Below are 14,384 nucleotides of genomic sequence, written 5' to 3' on the forward strand. Positions count from 1 at the left end.
GTTACTTCCCTTAGTATCAAGTGACCTTTCGATGGCAGAAATAGTTACTTCCCTTAGTATCAAGTGCCCATTCTATGGTAGATATAATTACTTCCCCTAGTGTCAAGTTACCACTATATAGTAGATGTAGTTACTTCCCTTAGTGTCAAGTTACCACTCATTAGTAGAAATGTTACTTCCCTTAGTGTCAAGTTACCACTATATAGTAGATGTAGTTACTTCCCTTAGTGTCAAGTTACCACTATATAGTAGATGTAGTTACTTCCCTTAGTGTCAAATTACCACTATATAGTAGATGTAGTTACTTCCCTTAGTGTCAGGTTACCACTCGTTAGTATAAATGTTACTTCCCTTAGTGTCCAGAGATACCTCTCTATGGTAGATGTAGTTACTTCCCTTAGTGTCACGAGTTACCTCTCTATGGTAGATGTAGTTACTTCCCTTAGTGTCAAGTTTCCACTCGTTAGTATAAATGTTACTTCCCTTAGTGTCCAGAGATACCTCTCATTGGTAGATGTAGTTACTTCCCTTAAGTGTCAAGAGTTACCTCTCTATGGTAGATGTAGTTACTTCCCTAAGTGTCAAATTACCTTTCCATAGTAGAAATAGATAACTTCTCTTATTTACAAATGAAACCAGCCTGCTGAGAGCCACTCACCTGAAAATAGAAATCAGGTCGTTAAAGGAATTGTACTTATTGCCAAAATCATGATCCCTTTATTTCATTATTGCAAAAAATTTATTACATGAAATTGTGGGTAAAGCAATATTTCTTAAACATGAATTTAAAAAAAATTAAAACCCCAGAAGTAAAAATGATTTCTGAATATATTTTGAAGATATATTTGAAAATTTCAACTATCACGTTGAATGGTAAGCAGGCTGGTTACATTGTTATTAATATGCAATCTGATAACGAATAGGATACTGTAATGTAAACTCCTTTTTGCGTACTACATCATTCAAGTATTTGTCACAGCACATCTTTAAAATTGAATGTAAGAAAGCATGAGGGAACTGATTAATGTGAGTAAACCTGTAGATACTAAGTTACAGATTTTTTTTCACTAACGACTTTCCTCATGCAAACAGCAGCTTTAACATGTACATTTTGTTACCTCTTTCTAATTCAAAGTACAGTCACAAAATTGATATTTCTAACATTTATTGCAATAAATAGATGCAGTCTCACAAACAAGATAATAAAATTCACATGGATGTAAAATCATGATAAAATGATTAAAAGCGAATAAAACTAAAATGTGGTGAAAATGATAGATAGAACTAGGTGATAAAAGCTGATAAAGGACACAAGACATGACATACATTGATGGGGTTGTGAAAATTTCGTTCAAATGAAATAATTATTTCAATAAGGAGATTGAACTGAATAAAATATATTTGTGGATTACACACATGAATAAAACTATTGACATACTTATATATATATACACACATTTGCTAGATACAATAGCAAAATTAACATACTGGTATTAAAGCCATTTCTTAATCTTTTAAACAATGACATTTTCATTAATCATTTCTATAAACTTAAATGGCACATTTCAAAACTTATAGAATATAATTTGAAAGACGTTACTTGACATTTCTTCAAATATTTATTTCCTCACAAGGCAGTATTAATGTGTCAAATAGATCCTAGAAGATTATTCATTCCCGGATAGCTGCCTTAGACCAGTAATCTAAAGTGTTTGTTTTTTTAATTCACTTTCTTGTTCGAAGGTTATATTTCTGTCCCATTTTACTCTGTGTTTGAGGAACAGTCTTCGTTTTTGCTGTTTTTTTCTTTTTTGTCATTTCGACAACTCTTCTCCGTTTGCTAGTGTCTAAATCATTCTCCATAAAATCATCAGCAGAATCACCGCATTTTCTCTTCAGTTTTGTGTTTTCCTTTCCATGAAGTGATCTTCGTACAAGCGGAGAACTTTTCAAGCATTCTCTTCCGCGAGTGGGGTCCTTAACAGGAGAGTTCTTCATTCGAAGCATACTGGATTTCGTTTGCTTGATGACAACCTTGTTTTTCACTGGAGTTAACACAACCTGTAGAACTCTACTATCATTCAACTGCTTGTGGAAATGGAAATAGTTAGAGTTTCCGTTGTTTGGCTTCAGTGCATCTTTGAAGTTGAAACCCTTGGCTGCAAACTTTCCACTTTCCTTATTGGACAATGTTGCCTGTTGTTTCTTGACAACTGGCGATTCACAGAGGTCAGACAAGTCAGAGCCTGAATAATCAACAGACTTACATTCACTGTATGGATCTGAGATAACTAAGTCAGGAACCTTTATCTCTTCGTATACAGTCTTAATATCATCTGGCTTTGAAGTCTTCTTCAAACTGAGCGCATGCTTGCTCTTGGAAGGCATAATTGGGTCATTAATTTTGAAGAAGACCTCCCCATCCGAAAAATCCTCACTCTCACAGTCTGCCACGACTCCTGAGCTATCATGGTGGTTTTTCCTTCCCCAACCCCCAGAGCTTCCCACACTTGACCTACTTTTCCCCTTACTCGGGGAACTAACCCCAGTGTAAGAGAAATCTAGGGCAGATATGGACTCTCTGAACTTTTCAAGCTGAGAAGGCACGCCTGATTTAGATCCAGTTGATTCAACTGGCATGTTTTCAGAAGTTTTTACAGGAGTTTCCGGGACAATTTCATCTGTGTTTGTACCTTCAAGTTCCCGAATGTCCGCCTGCAGAGTGGACACGCATTCCTCCTGCTTGCTCAGTGATTGGTCAGCAGTTTCCATGGCAACCTTGCCATCTGCAGCAGCCCTCTCAAGAACTTTAATGGCTTCTCGCTGAAACAATTAAATAAGCAAATGAGTTCCTTTACAGAAGTCAAATAAGAGAGTCCTCATTTTCTTTTAAACAAACTTTTGATAATATAAATAATATTTTCTAAGTGGGACTGTTCGAAAGGCAGTGTATGAGGTTGATATAATTTCCTATCATTTATTGGTTTTATCTCTGATGAAGGCATAACATGGAAACAAGATTTTATATATAATTCATTTCCATCAAAACACATCTATGTATGAAAGTTTTCTTCAAATAAGAGTTGCTGAACAGGTAAGCATCTCTGTTGATCAAAGGTCAAAACTTGTTACTTTGAATGGTATTCAATATTTTAGGCAGACAGGCCTTTTTGTCTTTCGACTAACCTGTTGCTCCATGCTGTTTTCATACTCGGTGTTGAGCTCCTTCAGTTTGGTGATCTCTACTTCCTTCTGTTCAAATGTCTCACCAGCCTCCGTCAACATATCATTCAGTTCAGAGATCTCCCCTTCCTAAAAAACAGAAGTTACAGTGAGATGTCACGTAAAATGGAACTATTCTTCTGTTTAATCATCTCACTGACATTCTTCAATATGGTTATCAGCTCATATCTTCTCATGTAAAAAAAATAATAATACAAATGCGTCCAACACTTTCTTATGTTGTTAGATGATGATTTTTTGCCTCAACACCTTTTTCTTGTAGACCCTCAATTAGCTGGTCCATGATGTGTTGCTGAAGTTGTTGGGCTAGGTTCTGTACCACATAGACCCCCATCTTGCCGCCACAGTCTTCACCTATCAAGTGCCCTCCCCATTACCTGGTCCTTGATATGTTCCCGGGCCTGTTGGAGTTGCTGAGTAAGGTTATCTACCACATTCACTCCCTCCAATCTTGTAAAGGCACCCCCCTCCCCGTATTACCCAGTTTTTTGATAGATTTGAAGGCTGTTAGTGTTGCTGGGTCAGAATCCCTATCATTTTCCCCCCTCCTCCTACAAGCCCACCTGCCTCCCTTTACTTTCTCCCTTATCTGGTTAAACACCTTACCTGGTCCTTGATATGTTCCCGGGCCTGCTGGAGTTGCTGAGTCAGGTTCTCAACCACATCATCATTACCATCATCACCATCACTGGCTGCATCCTCAGTCTGAAAACATGAATGGAATGGAAACATATGAAATGAGCCAGAAACATAGCAAATAAAGACACTACAAGCCTTTGCAGGATATCAGATTAATTTCTTTATTTCAGTCATCGAAATTAGACTTTGGATGAATAAGCCCGAATGCTTATACTATTACTTGGCATCAAATTTTTGAACAAGCCCTGCTATATAAAATTCAGAATTTGAGCAAGCCCGAAAGACATTTTACCAGTGCAGGGCTTGCGGGCTTGTGCTAATTTCGACCACTGATATTTTGGTAAGATTTGTCATGATTTACCATCTGGCAAAAGACCAAATAAAAAAATCCAACTGTGAAAACTACAGGACTACATGCAATTCTAAACTAGGAATAAAAAGAAACTTGTTTAAGTAAATTGTGAATAAAAGGCACATGCCTTATTTGACATCTTCTCCAGAGCAGCGATCTTCTCCTCATATTCCGTCACCTTTGCTTTCAATTCCTCCATGTTGCTCATCTCAGCCGTAGCCTAGAAAATGTAAGATCTCATTCTTGAATTGGACATGCCTGAGTAGGTCTTTTCGATCCAATCCTTAAACTCTTTAACAGCTAAATACATCAGTAAACTGGTAAAATTTCAATGGTTAAAGTTATCTAAAAAGTTAATTGAATGGCCAATAATTATCCAATAATAATCATTGTAATTAACCAAAAGATAAACTGTTGCCATCTTAAAGTTTTAAACAGCAGACTGCAGACCTTGTTGAGAATCAGAGAATTTAAAGTTAATCATTTAAAAACTTTCAAAATTTTCACAGGAAATCAAATTCATTTTATTGATGGACATCAACTAACATATGTTATAAGATTAACATGATGATGGATAAAAGAGGGAATATATATATGTAAATTTAACAACGGCAAACACTTTGTTTGTGATGACTGAACAAAAATATCAATCATCATGAACATTTAGATATTCAAGTCCAAAGCAGGGTAAAGGGACCTAGACCCTTGTTAAAAAGGTTCAAAGCCCTAGGCATTCATGTCCATTTGATGGAACTTTTTTCAATGCAAATTTCCAGCAACTCCCCACAACCCCATAAATTTACAACTGTGCTTAAAAGTCTGAACATAAAGCTTACCTTGTCCAGCTGAGCCTGCAGTGTGGAGACCTTCTCTTCAAGCTGTGAGACATTCTCTGACTGGTCTACCTCCATAGCTGACTCTGGCACACCCTGTCACACACAACAAAATGAAAAAGTATTATTTTCACTCTTTCATAACACCATATAATTATAAATCTGTTATAGGGTTCATTCCCATGCTTTAAATTTGCCCTAGTGGCTCAAGTTGGGAATAACAATCAAAACTTACCCCTGATTTCAGTATTTTTATTTCCTTCCTTAGCTCCTTGATGAGTTCATCTTTTTGCTGGAATGAAAAAAAAAAATCTAAATTTTTAAATATATATCTCTCCATATAAATAGATTTGTAGAATTTCCAAACATGTACATTTTTTCAAGGCTAATTAACACGGCATCACTGCAAAAAAAATAAAGATATTTTAACCCAGTTTCCATTTGCAAAATGGGCTTATTATAGCACTTACCCTTTCTAATTGTAAACCAACTCCTGGTGTAACACCACAGACAAACACCCATTAGTGAGCATAGCCTATAACACAAGCTTTTTTATTTCATATCTTCAAGCCCTCAAAATAACACAACCCCTATTCTGGCCGTCATATTTCACCCAACTTACCTCATTTTTCACCTTCTCTTGATGTAGCACCACCGACGAGACCCACTCATCATCATCATCTTTACACGTCTCAAGTTCCTGTCTCCTTGCTCGCTCTGCCGCTTGGATGATCGCAATACGTTTATCAGCTAGCTCCTCAATACGCTGTTCTCGCAATCTCAGTCGCTCACTGTACCAGACAAATAAATGTTATGGAAACTGGCTTTGTTCCACACTAAAACCTTTTTCAGCTTGTGGGATAAAATTTATCACATTTACATTTTGGCATTATTGAAAATTGTATTGTGAATATTTTCAACAGTTTCTAAATGGGTCAAGTATAAATATTTTTTCAAAACATGTCTAATAACCATGACACTGCCAAGGCTGACAATACCTTCACTCATTACCCCCTGAAGTTAGATGACTTACTCCCATATTTACATGTATATAGCGCTTTTTTCCTCTTCAATCAAGAGAACTGTTTCATCATCTCCTAGGCACGTATGTTTTTCATACTTCCACTTGCTGTGTAGCTTGAGCTAAAGCTTCTTTATGATGCATTGACTACACCTTACCCCCAAACATGCTCTGTATAATATCTTACCCAAGTTCCTCTTCAATCTTGGAGAACTGTTTCATCATCTCCTCACACAACTAGGCACGGATATGTTTTTCCAACATCCATTTGCTGTGTAGCTTGTTTTAGAGCTCAATAATACATCAACTACACCTTCCCCAAACCTCCTCTATATATTCTCTTACCTATGCTCCTCTTCAATCTTGGAGAACTGTTTCATCATCCTCTCGCACACCTGGGCACAGATCTGTTTTCCAGCTTCCACTTGTTGTGTAGCTTGTTTTAGAGCTCAATAATACATCAACTACACCTCCCCCAAACCTACTCTATATATTCTCTTACCTATGTTCCTCTTCAATCTTGGAGAACTGTTTCATCATCTCCTCACACACCTGGGCGCGTATCTGTTTTTCCAACTTCCACTTGCTGTGAACCTCGTTCTGCAAGTCATTCTGGAGCTGTTCAATAATGCCCAGCAGCTCCTGAAATTAGTTCAGTTTATAAAATTAGGGTTTTAGCTGTTGTGTTTTTTATAGCACCCTCCTCGAGCCCAACAAGTCTTCCATTCTGTCTCCATGGAATGAAATACTTAAGATAATATAACTTATAATTGATCATAAATACATACAACTTTTACAAATTTGGCAGGTTAAACCTAATATTTACTTAAAAAAAACACAATTGCTAGTGTTTGCTTTTAAATTCATAAAGTTCTTCAAAACTTGATACAATTATCCTTTTAACCTTCATCATCATCACCCTGTCCTTTTTGAAACTTCTACAAATATAATAATACTTAGAAAAAAAAGACATGTTTTAGCTCACACGGATAACTTTCAAAACTGTTATCTTGGAAGAGTGGTGTGACAGAGACCAAGAGATCCAGCAGTGGACATTCATTGTACAGGAGTTGGGAAGGCAACAAAATGGCAAGGTCTACTAAACTAAACCTACCATGACACATTTTTATATCATGAAGATTAATGGCTTGTATGATGAACACAAACAAAATTTTGTTTACAGATGACTAAAGCACCATGGTAGGTACATTTTGGGTTTGATTATGTTTAAATTATTCTAATATATTCTAAGAAGTAAGTCTTCAGCCCCAGAGCAGGACCACATGTCCACAATGCCCAAGGATGCCAGGTTTACTACACCAGGGCAGGGTTTCCCCAGCACTGAAATCGGTGAGCAAGGATGGTATTCATCATTAGGCAATATTCTCACAGATAATTGACATTAATTCAGAATAAGATGATAGAGACAAGCCCTCAGCCCTAGGGCAGGACCACATGTCCACAATGCCCCAGGGTGCCAGGTTTACTACACCAGGGCAGGGTTTCCCCTGCACTGAAATCGGTGAGCAAGGATGGTATTCATCATTAGGCAATATTCTCACAGATAATTGACATTAATTCAGAATAAGATGATAGAGACAAGCCCTCAGCCCTAGGGCAGGACCACATGTCCACAATGCCCCAGGGTGCCAGGTTTACTACACCAGGGCAGGGTTTCCCCTGCACTGAAATCGGTGAGCAAGGATGGTATTCATCATTAGGTGGTATTCTCAAAAATATTTAACATGAATATGATTATAGAGACAAGCCTTCAGCCCCAGAGCAGGACCACGTGTCCACAATGCCCCAGGGTGCCAGGTTTACTACACCAGGGCGGGGTTTCCCCAGCACTGAAATCGGTGAGCAAGGATGGTATTCATCATAAGGCTTTATCCACTTGTTTAATATCTAATTTTACAGGATAGCAATCATTTGCAATTAATTCTAAACACTTCATCCCTTAATGAAAACAATTCAATTTTTTATCTTGACAACTGTCACAAAGATTGATAACTCACATCAATATTCTCCTGCGTGTATATTGTCTCATCCTCCTCCGACTCTTCTATCTCTTCAAGATCATCATCATCATCCGGGAGAGAAACATTTTCTGCCTTGGCCTGTTCCAGCTTGTGGTTTCCTGTCAACAGAGGCAGGTTTTTTATGCAATGTTTAAGCAGTTGTCCAAATAATTATTTTCTTTAACAACAGAGCTAAAGATAAATTTTTTACTTAAAGTGTACTTTACACCCTTATGCAATCAAGTAAAGTGTATGGTACACCCTTGGGCCATTCATTTAAGTGTAATGGCGATTTTTAAAGAGTACTGGTACATTAATTTACAAAATTGAATGACTTATTTTATTTAATGAACTTTTTTAGTACATAATTAAAAAATGAAGAACTTACGCAAAATTGAAATGTTGCTCAGCAAATTACAAGTCCTGAATAATTTAAACATCTTAACTACTTTCTTGGCTCATAGCCTTCTGTAAGTCTCTTAGGATAGTGAATCGATTTTAACAAACATTTAGTCAAAACGGCTAGCTAGAACGGTAAAAAGTACATGGAAGAACGTTATGCCCTACAAAGTTCTAAAAATTGTCCGCTCTGACAAAAAGAAGATCTAGGGGCTGCCTTGGGGTCAAGGCACAGAGCCCCTGATTTGTGATAAGGTTTTGGGCATTTTCCTTAATTCTAAAACCCCTTATATTTTTTTTAAAAAAAATCAGAAAAAATTTCATCGAAAAAACTCAAATATCAAATCAGACAATGACAATTTCTAAACTGCTTAGTTAACTACCGAAGAGCATCAGCAAAATGAAAAATGGCACATACAAGTCCAGTGTGTCCGGGCCGTGAAATGCATAGAACAAGTGAATTGCACAACATTAGCCAGATTATGCAAAGACCTTTGTCCATTTCACAAGACTTGCTTTAAGCCCATAATGAGGAGATAAGGTAACCATAATATCACATACGTGCTGGTGTGGCCCAGCTGATTGATGTTCTGGGGATGGCAGCGGGCATCTGGCTTACTGGTAGTTTGGGCTTGATGAACACTGGCTTCTGGTGTACCTCAACCTGTAAGGCAATAATCATGCTACAAGTCACACTAACAGTGAGACAACAGTCACAACACTTTCCGAGTATCAAAATCATGGTTGCTTTTTCATTGTAGAACTGTAATAAATATGTATCCAAGTTGGTCCAATGCACAGATATTTGATATCCAGTTCATGTAGTAAAACATAAGGGATCACTTTTGATGACCAATATTTAAAAGCAGAATTTATTTTGGTTATTTATATATTATTTTTGGTACATGTACTGTACTTAAGATAATATATTAATAACCAAAACAAATTATTTACACATTTTCTTAAATTCTATTTTTCAATTAGTATGTGTTCCCCTTACATCGTAAATTGTTTGGCAAAAAAAAGGTAAATTCGATTGCCATATACCTTGCTAGCAATAGCCGAGAACTTGAACACATGCATGGTTTCATCGAACATGCTGGCCAACTGATTGACATTGACAACCATGGCTGCCTTCCCACGCCCCATGAAGTTGTTGGAGAAAAGCCGGGTCAATTTTGACTCGCGGAATGGGATTATTCTGCTGTGTTCCCTGAAAATATGAAGGTCACTTGTTGGAGATTGTCAGAGTTTATTTGAGTAAACAACCGTATGCTATTATTTACTGATCAAGTATAATTCCTTTATTGGTCAACTGAAATAATAAATGACATCAAAGACTTAAGTAACCCAATACGTTTTTCAATTTTAAGGGTCGATCGCCTTGAATCATTTCTTTTTGAGAGTCTTCATACATGTCAAGAGTAGGAAGGGATGATTTATTGAGGAAAGTGAATGGTATGTATATATATTGTAAGTTTGTTATAATAACAGTATGGATGAACAAGTCTGAATCCTTGTTTTAGTGCTTGCCATCAACAGTTTCCAACAAGCCCTTCTTTATAAACTCTAGAATTTGAACAAGTCTGGAAAGCATTGTACCGGTGCAGGGCTTGTAGGATTGGCTTATTCGACCATTTGTTAATACATTTTGAATATAGTACATATTCATGGGTTGCAGGAATTCTCTTATTACATACTTGTGGGCCTGGTTGTATCGGAGAGTCTCTATGCATCTGCCGAGTGTAAGCAGGGAGTTGTTGATGTTGCCTGCCTCCTTTAGTCTGTCTCCAGTATTGTGCGTTTTACTGTATCTCTCTGATCCAGCCAGATCGCATAGAGTTAACCTGAAAAATTTGTAAAAATGCTTATAAAGTTGACTTATCTGCCGTGGGTGAAAGGCCTGCCTTCTTAAATCTGTCTGAAATATGTGTACAATTTGTGTATACATGAGAGCTGAAAATTGACTGACTTACTGTGATTGAAACAAATTTGATTAAAGAGTAACCTATTTTTCGTAAAAAAAATTTTTGGAAATTACCTTAAAATCTTGAGTGACAGTGATGATGATAGCACACTATTGGCTTAAAACTAATTTCAGTTAAATATACTCACATGCTTACTCTTGCTACATGAGGGTTGTCTTTGTCGATGACTCTCACAATCTTTATGTTGAAGATGCAGTGACTGAAAAGGAATGTTACGTATACATAAGTTATTTTGACAATATAAAATCCATAGTATACAAGATAAATCACATCACAATGAATGCTGAAAAATACTTTTTTAAACATAGATTGAAATAATCTGAAATAAAATGAACACCATAAGCATACCTTCTGGAAGAGTTGTGGTTGAGTTTTGTGCAGGCCACTTGAAGATTTCTCTGGCCAATGGTCAGGAGCTTGTAAGCCTCATCTGCTGAGCTCACATGGACATACTTCAGATCTGAAGAATAAAGTTGTCTATGTATTAGTGATGAAACGATTATCGGGTATAATCTATAAATTGTCGCTGACAATGCTATGTCGGCAACAATCGATAGTGGTTGTCCAAAATCGATGTCGCTAATGTTACTTCCGATAACTACGTATTTTTTTCTTATGCGGTAAAAGAAGTGTAAATGTCAATTTATATTTCCGGTAATATCTTGTTGAGTTCATTTTAAGAAAGGGGGTCACTCTTTTACACAAATGCGATGAATGTACACACTTTTCCTTAAAAACTCTCACACAAAAAAAAGAAAAAAAGTTTTTAATTGTTAATAAATTTATAAAACCTCAATAATCTGTCACTATGGCGTTGTGGGTCCGGTCTTACCTGCAAATACCGGGGATCCCGGTTTGATGCATTCTGTTTTTGAAACCTTTTTTGGTATTAATGCACCAGTCAATTGTAACCACGGCCCCTCCAGGTACGGGGAATTGGCAGGACCCAAGCCCGGGTAAAATCCCCGCCCTGCGGTGACGAACTGATAAAATCCCCGAATCCCAGGGACCCTAAGTTAGGCACAGTTCCAGCTATATTTGGCGCGAATACAAAACAACCGCATTCACCCGGCACTGCTGGGCCACCGGGTCGGTAAAAACACGGCCCATTTCCCCGGCTATCCCTGGACCTTGGGGGCCGTGGTTACAATTGACTGATGCATAACAAATTAATTTTTTGTGAAAGGTTTATGAAATTGAGATACTTCAATGAAATCTTCAATATTACACGTCATTGCATGTTAAGCTGGTTAACAAATATTTAATATGCTTTGACATGGATAAAATGCTATGATATGTTTATGTTTTGTTGTTATGTTTTTTCGTTAAGTTATTAAAGACAGAAAGGTTATGAATATTTACTTACTGAACATTGCAAAAATCATGACTATAGCATCACACATACTGATTCCAGGTCAAACCATATAAATGATCATGATTATACTATGTATAAAGAATGTTATCCAAAATGATATTATGAACTTTTGATTATTGTACGATAGTAAATCGAAATACTTGGTCCGATTCGATTTGATTATCGATAGCAAATGGAGTCCGATTTTCAAACACTACTATGTATGGGGTTTTTTAGCTTGGGTCCTGGAACTCTCAATCATGGTTGACAAATAGTGCATCCCTGGTTATATTATACTGGGGTCCCTATATATAGTTCAACAAAACTCCTATAGTTTGGGGGTCACATGTATGCACAGTATTAATAAAGATAGGAAGCGGAGACCAGAAAACTGTGCAAGTGACTCGAGTTTCTTGCATCAGGGAATTTCCTGCTTATTACTACAGTGTACATTTTCTATTTGTCTGTTTCCTGATAAATCATTGTTTTCATCACTTTTTTGTGAAATCTATGAATTTACCATGCAGTATATTTCAAACAATAAAACAAAGCATAGGGTTTGACAAATTTTAAGAGCCTAATTTTGCATTTAAACATGTATAATATGTATTACTTATTTTTTATGAATGTGAATGAAGTCTTGTTTTGTGGAAAAAAAGGAAACATTTCGGGTTGTGAATGGCATTGAATAAATTTTGGCCCCATTTTCAATCGAAAAAATAATTCTTAATATTCTTAAAAAGGACAAGTAATTATGTCATTAAGCAACATTGCTTGTATGTTACACAGGTCTGTTAAAACTTACTTAAACAGCATTATTTTCTTGATGGAAATTAGCATGAATGTTAACAGATAGATGTTTGGAAACTAAGCACATTGTCGTGGTTATTTAGTGACAGTCAATTGCAATTTAATCCAAACATACCCTTAATGTACGGAGATCCATTCCGATCTTCACTCAGCTTCAAGCATGTCCGTCTGGCATTCTTCTTCTTTGCGAGCGGAACCAAAAGATCATAGATCTGTTCATTGTAGATCTCGGCGAAAGAGACCCAGACGGAAAACTTGACCGCCCCCTGTTCATCCACAGACACTTTTGCATCCTCCCTGACTCTAGTCTCCAGTTGACTGAACAGGTAATCACTCGAGTCGATCGAGTCTGCAGAGATGAAATCACATCAGCGATAACAATCAATACAACAAGAGATTTCACAGATAACAAGTCTTTCTGGTCAGATAATCTTTGCATCTTTACAGATGCTATGCTATTGTCAGAAAAAGTTAAACTTAAATTTGGTTACACAATACTTATACTGATTGAATTAGAGTAAAAAAAGAGCTGTCACAGTATGTGACGAATGCCCCCAATTGTGACATTGACCTATGAACAAAGTCAGTACATGAAAAGTTGATCTTGCCTTTACATGTCAAATACATATGGCAAGTTATTTTAAATTGCCTCTAAACATAAAAAAATACCACCCATAGTTGACAACTGACACTGTTATGTCCTTATATGCAGCACTCCATTGTGAATAAACACCCAAGTGTGACCTTGACCTTTGAGATAGGGACGCGGGTCTGTCATGCGACACGTCGTCTTGGTATGTGGAACACATGTGGCAAGTTATTTTAAAATCTGTCCATACAAGGGAAAGTTACAGCCCGGACACGACAACTTATACTCTATGTCCTTATATGCAGCACTCTGTTGTGAATAAACACTAAGTGTGACCTTGACCTTAGAGATAGGGACACGGGTCTTGCACGCGACACGTTATCTTGGTATGTGGAACACATGTGGCAAGTTATTTTAAAATCTGTCCATACAAGGGAAAGTTACAGCCCGGACACGACAACCTATACTCTATGTCCTTATATGCAGCACTCCATTGTGAATAAACACTAAGTGTGACCTTGACCTTAGAGGTAGGGACACGGGTCTTGCACGCGACACGTTATCTTGGTATGTGGAACACATGTGGCAAGTTATTTTAAAATCTGTCCATACAAGGGAAAGTTACAGCCCGGACACGACAACCTATACTCTATGTCCTTATATGCAGCACTCCATTGTGAATAAACACTAAGTGTGACCTTGACCTTTGAGGTAGGGACATGGGTCTTGTACGTGACACGTCGTCTTGGTATGTGGAACACATGTGGCAAGTAATTTTAAAATCTGTCTATACAAGGGAAAGTTACAGCCCGGACACGACAACCTATACTCTTTGTCCTATATGCAGCACTCCATTGTGAATAAAGACTAAGTGTGACCTTGACCTTTGAGGTAGAGACACGGGTCTTGCACGCGACACGTCGTCTTGGTATGTGGAACCATGTGGCAAGTTATTTTAAAATCTGTCTATACAAGGGAAAGTTACAGCCTGGACACGAGTTATTGAGCCGGACACACGGACGGAAGGTGCGATTTTAATATGCCTACCTTCGGGGGCATAAAAAGAGTTGTTTTCAATTTTTAAATTAACCTCCATAGAGCAATTAAAGTTTGAACATAATTATGTATCTTTTCT

The 14,384-nt window shown here is 37.2% G+C and overlaps 1 protein-coding gene across 4 annotated transcripts in view; it reads right to left on the bottom strand.

Moving 5' to 3' along the window:
• The window catches only part of LOC128246928 (kinesin-like protein KIF20B), a 38,559-nt gene that overhangs the window by 20,057 nt on the left and 4,118 nt on the right, over positions 1-14,384 (bottom strand). For all 4 annotated transcript variants that reach the window (XM_052965483.1, XM_052965485.1, XM_052965484.1 and 1 more), the window contains exons 7-21: positions 12,776-13,009; positions 10,845-10,956; positions 10,624-10,695; positions 10,209-10,355; positions 9,556-9,721; positions 9,070-9,172; positions 8,107-8,228; positions 6,591-6,730; positions 5,690-5,858; positions 5,303-5,359; positions 5,071-5,163; positions 4,362-4,454; positions 3,850-3,948; positions 3,187-3,312; positions 2,694-2,823 (exon numbers count right to left, since the gene is read on the bottom strand). In XM_052965483.1, coding sequence (XP_052821443.1) covers positions 2,694-2,823; positions 3,187-3,312; positions 3,850-3,948; positions 4,362-4,454; positions 5,071-5,163; positions 5,303-5,359; positions 5,690-5,858; positions 6,591-6,730; positions 8,107-8,228; positions 9,070-9,172; positions 9,556-9,721; positions 10,209-10,355; positions 10,624-10,695; positions 10,845-10,956; positions 12,776-13,009 — 1,863 coding nt within the window. The remainder of the gene's footprint in view (positions 1-2,693; positions 2,824-3,186; positions 3,313-3,849; positions 3,949-4,361; positions 4,455-5,070; positions 5,164-5,302; positions 5,360-5,689; positions 5,859-6,590; positions 6,731-8,106; positions 8,229-9,069; positions 9,173-9,555; positions 9,722-10,208; positions 10,356-10,623; positions 10,696-10,844; positions 10,957-12,775; positions 13,010-14,384) is intronic.

This window comes from Mya arenaria, chromosome 9 (assembly GCF_026914265.1).
Source record: "Mya arenaria isolate MELC-2E11 chromosome 9, ASM2691426v1".
Taxonomy (NCBI): domain Eukaryota; kingdom Metazoa; phylum Mollusca; class Bivalvia; order Myida; family Myidae; genus Mya; species Mya arenaria.